We start from the raw sequence: 3608 nt of genomic DNA on the forward strand, positions 1-3608 counted from the left end.
TTATTAATTTTTTAAAATATTATTATTTTTAATACATATTATTAATATTTATAAATATGAAAGATTTTAAAATTCATAAATTTACATATTTTTTCAATTTATTCATCTTCCTCTGATAATGTAAAAAACCACATTATAGTTTATCTCTTTAATTAACCACACTTGTAAATCACAATCAATTCATATAAAGAGTTCCAATTATATATGACTCTAGAAACTTATTTTGCATACACCTCAATAAATTGATTTTTAACCAATTTTCTTGATTGTTTATTCTTAGAATTGTTTTTTTTTTTATATATATAAAACTAGTTTTGTAGTTTATTTAAATGGATCACATAAGTTTCACCGGTTTTCATTCGATGTGGTGTTAGTTTTTAATGTAATTGATATTATGAGTTTACTTCTTTTTTTTTATCAGCGTTTAGGGTTAATAGAAATAACCTGATTCATTACGAATGGAGATCAGCCTTTTCAATTTAGAGTTTTGCAGAAAGAGAAAAGCATCAAAACAATGCTTACAGATTATTTGATTTCATTTTTTTCACTTATATTCTGTTCTCAAAATCACACATTTCGCTCACTCATCACATACATTATTTCATCTCCTGTCATAAATCTTCTTTCTTTGAGGGTGTTTATAGAAAGCTTATGAATCATTTAGGGTGCTTTCAAGCCATCTTTATCCTTATAGGGACATATAACCTTTATTAAGAGTGAAAAGTGAAGGTTTTATTCCTGAAACGTTGAAATGAAAAAGGAAATACAAAGTTGTGATTATTGATACTAGTTGATCCTTGCAAAATCAAGAGACTTTTTTCCAGCATGAGCATTCCCAAAGAAATTGTTCATGTAGTCCTGGAGCACAACTTGTCTGTAACGGGCCAACCCATCTTTCTCCACCACCTCTGCCAATGGACCTATCCTTTCTGTAGCTTTTGGCATTGTAAACACTGGAACTGATACCCTGGATTCGCTGCTAGTTGTCCTCACTCGGTGTTCAGCACTCTTATACTTCCCATTGCTCAGTATCTTACATTAATTAACACAAACAAAGCACGGTATCACAAACACAAAATACTATATATATACACTGAACATGTAAAACTTTTCTAATTATGCAATCATAAACTATGTTGAATACCAACAAGTTGTTCTTTCCGAGTTATACTGAACTCTTAAAGTTTCAAGTTCCAATATGGTATTATTGGGATGCGAGACAGTGACTAGTCAAATTTTCTAACGATTAGTGAATGACATGGTTAAAGAAAATTACCAAATGGGAATAGTTAATGTAAATAATAATTTCTAATAAATTAGTACTGCAAAATTTAGTTCATCTGTATATACTAATCAGAAGTTGCTTTATAAAAACTATGAGCTACAACACTTGCAACTCCTGCAAGGTGGAATAGGTCCAGCAGTAGAGGGCATTCAATTACTTGAATACTTTTGTCAAAAGAACTCATATTGCTGGATTTTTACTTATTTGGTGTAGGCTTTTGAGCATGGTCCAAAACTAAAGTTGCAAACTTGGTGCAGTTTTAATATATCAGAAGGGTTTTATGATCAATTTTGGAGTTAGGGAGCTAGATTAGGAGGTGTGAGTTGTAAATTTTATAGTCAACCTTTAGGTTTTGTTCGTTTTGTAAGCTAAAATATGCTACTAACACTTTTTTTTTCATAACATCATTTAAATACTCAATTTCTGTCTATTTTTTACTCTATGCTGCTAGAAAGAATTATCTTCTAGTATTAAAATGGATTTTGATTATTTTTAAAATTTAATCTTCAAAAGAGAAGAGGATATAAATTTAAATACTACATCATTATGAATTATATGATGGGATTATCATTAAAAAATTATATTTGAGTTGAAATTCATTTAAAGAAAAATTATAAATTTTAACAAATTTCATATTATACAAAGGTATGGTAGTAGATTAAATAAAAATATTTCTAAATATTTTTGACTATATAAGATTTATTTTTTATTTCTATAATCATAATAGAAATTTATACAATAAATTTTGAGTTTTTAAAAAGTTATTGTTGGTGTTTTTTTAATCTTATGTTGAAACTGTATTAAAATTGTTAAAAATTCAATAAATAATTAAATATTTTATCGATATTAGTATTAATGTCTAAATATTTTACCAATACATGTACTAATGTGGAATACTTAAATACTTGAAGATGCGCATAAGGACACACCAGTTAAGAAGTGTCTCCGACTTTAACCCCTTATTACTTTTAGTAGTGTTTAGAATTTAGGATAACAAACCTGTAAAGTATCACCAATATTAATAACAAGAGCTCCAGGGATTGGTGGAATTTCCAACCACTCTTCTTTGTCAGCATCATTTTGTTGGTCCACTTTGACATACAAGCCTCCAATGCCATCTTGGAGCAGCACTGTGATAGCTCCCATGTCAGAGTGACGCCCAACTCCCACTGTCAGATCTGGATTAGGGCATGCTGGATAGTAGTTCATGTTAACCATCTTCATTCCCAGAAGGCTCTCCATTTCTGAATCTTTCAGTGTAACCCCAAGCTTACCAATCAAGGCTTCCACAATGTCTCTAACCATCTTAGTTGATAACTTCAAATACTCAAGTGCAACTTCCCTAACAATACACAAACAAAATTAATTTAAACCCTTCATATTATTTATGCACTTTTTAATCAATTTCTTATAGTTTACCATAAATTTGTTGTCTCTATTTGAATTAATTAGACTTTCATCCCTAGATAAAGTGTTTAGATGAAAATTTAAAATGGAAAAATATTATTATAAGAAAATTTCACTCTAGGTCAAATTTTGTAAATAAAAACAGTAGTTAAAATGAAATATCTTACTAAAGTTAATCATTCAAGTTATTTTAAAGATTCATTAAAAAACTTCATTAATGATATGATTATGTAAAATATTTCTCATGATATTACAAAGTATAAATATAAATTAGTAGAATGGAATATGGCTGAGGCCAATACGAAGAAAAAAAAGAGTAGAAGGAAGATCATACTTGCACTGATTAGGCCAATATTGAAGAGCTTCTTCTTCACTGCTAAATGTCATGCTGATATAGTCTTTCCATTCCAAGGCCTTCTCTTTCTCTGGCACAAAGCTAGTCCCATATTTGACCCTAGGGCTTGGGCTCACCCCACTGCAGTAAACAGCTTTCTTTTCTGGTGGCAAACTGAAGAATGTGTGTGCTGCATCTTTAAGTGATTCCAACAACTCCAAAGGCACACCATGATTCACCACCTGAAAGAAGCCAAGAGTCTCAGCTGCTCTAGCAATCTCATCCACCACTTTCTCATGCTCAGCTCCATTCAGCTTTGACAAGTCAATGGGTGGATCATCACATACCCCTGAATCATGCTTCCTGATTCGTTCCCTTGGAGGTTGTATGTACCTCTCTGGCACCTCTGACACACCTGAGTCTACCAAACCTTTCACACCATTGCCATCTCTCACCACAAAATCATACAATGAGTTTGAGGAGTTGAAACTTGGAGCCATGTGGCTAAGTGAAGTGTGAAGTTTCCTTATAGGCTAATTGTTTGTGCAAATCAAAGTTCAGTAGAAATTGGTACGATCTAGT

The 3608-nt window shown here is 31.2% G+C and overlaps 1 protein-coding gene across 1 annotated transcript; it reads right to left on the bottom strand.

The window, feature by feature from the left end:
* Positions 1–706: 706 nt before the first annotated feature.
* LOC137836233 (scopoletin 8-hydroxylase-like) lies at positions 707–3608 on the bottom strand. The gene is made up of 3 exons (XM_068645073.1): positions 3027–3608; positions 2285–2627; positions 707–1032 (listed from the first exon to the last, which is right to left on the bottom strand). The coding sequence occupies exons 1-3, from the start codon at positions 3524–3526 to the stop codon at positions 787–789; spliced, it is 1089 nt and encodes a 362-aa protein (XP_068501174.1). The 5' UTR covers positions 3527–3608; the 3' UTR covers positions 707–786.

Source organism: Phaseolus vulgaris, chromosome 5 (genome assembly GCF_000499845.2).
Source record: "Phaseolus vulgaris cultivar G19833 chromosome 5, P. vulgaris v2.0, whole genome shotgun sequence".
In the NCBI taxonomy this organism is placed as follows: Eukaryota; Viridiplantae; Streptophyta; class Magnoliopsida; order Fabales; family Fabaceae; genus Phaseolus; species Phaseolus vulgaris.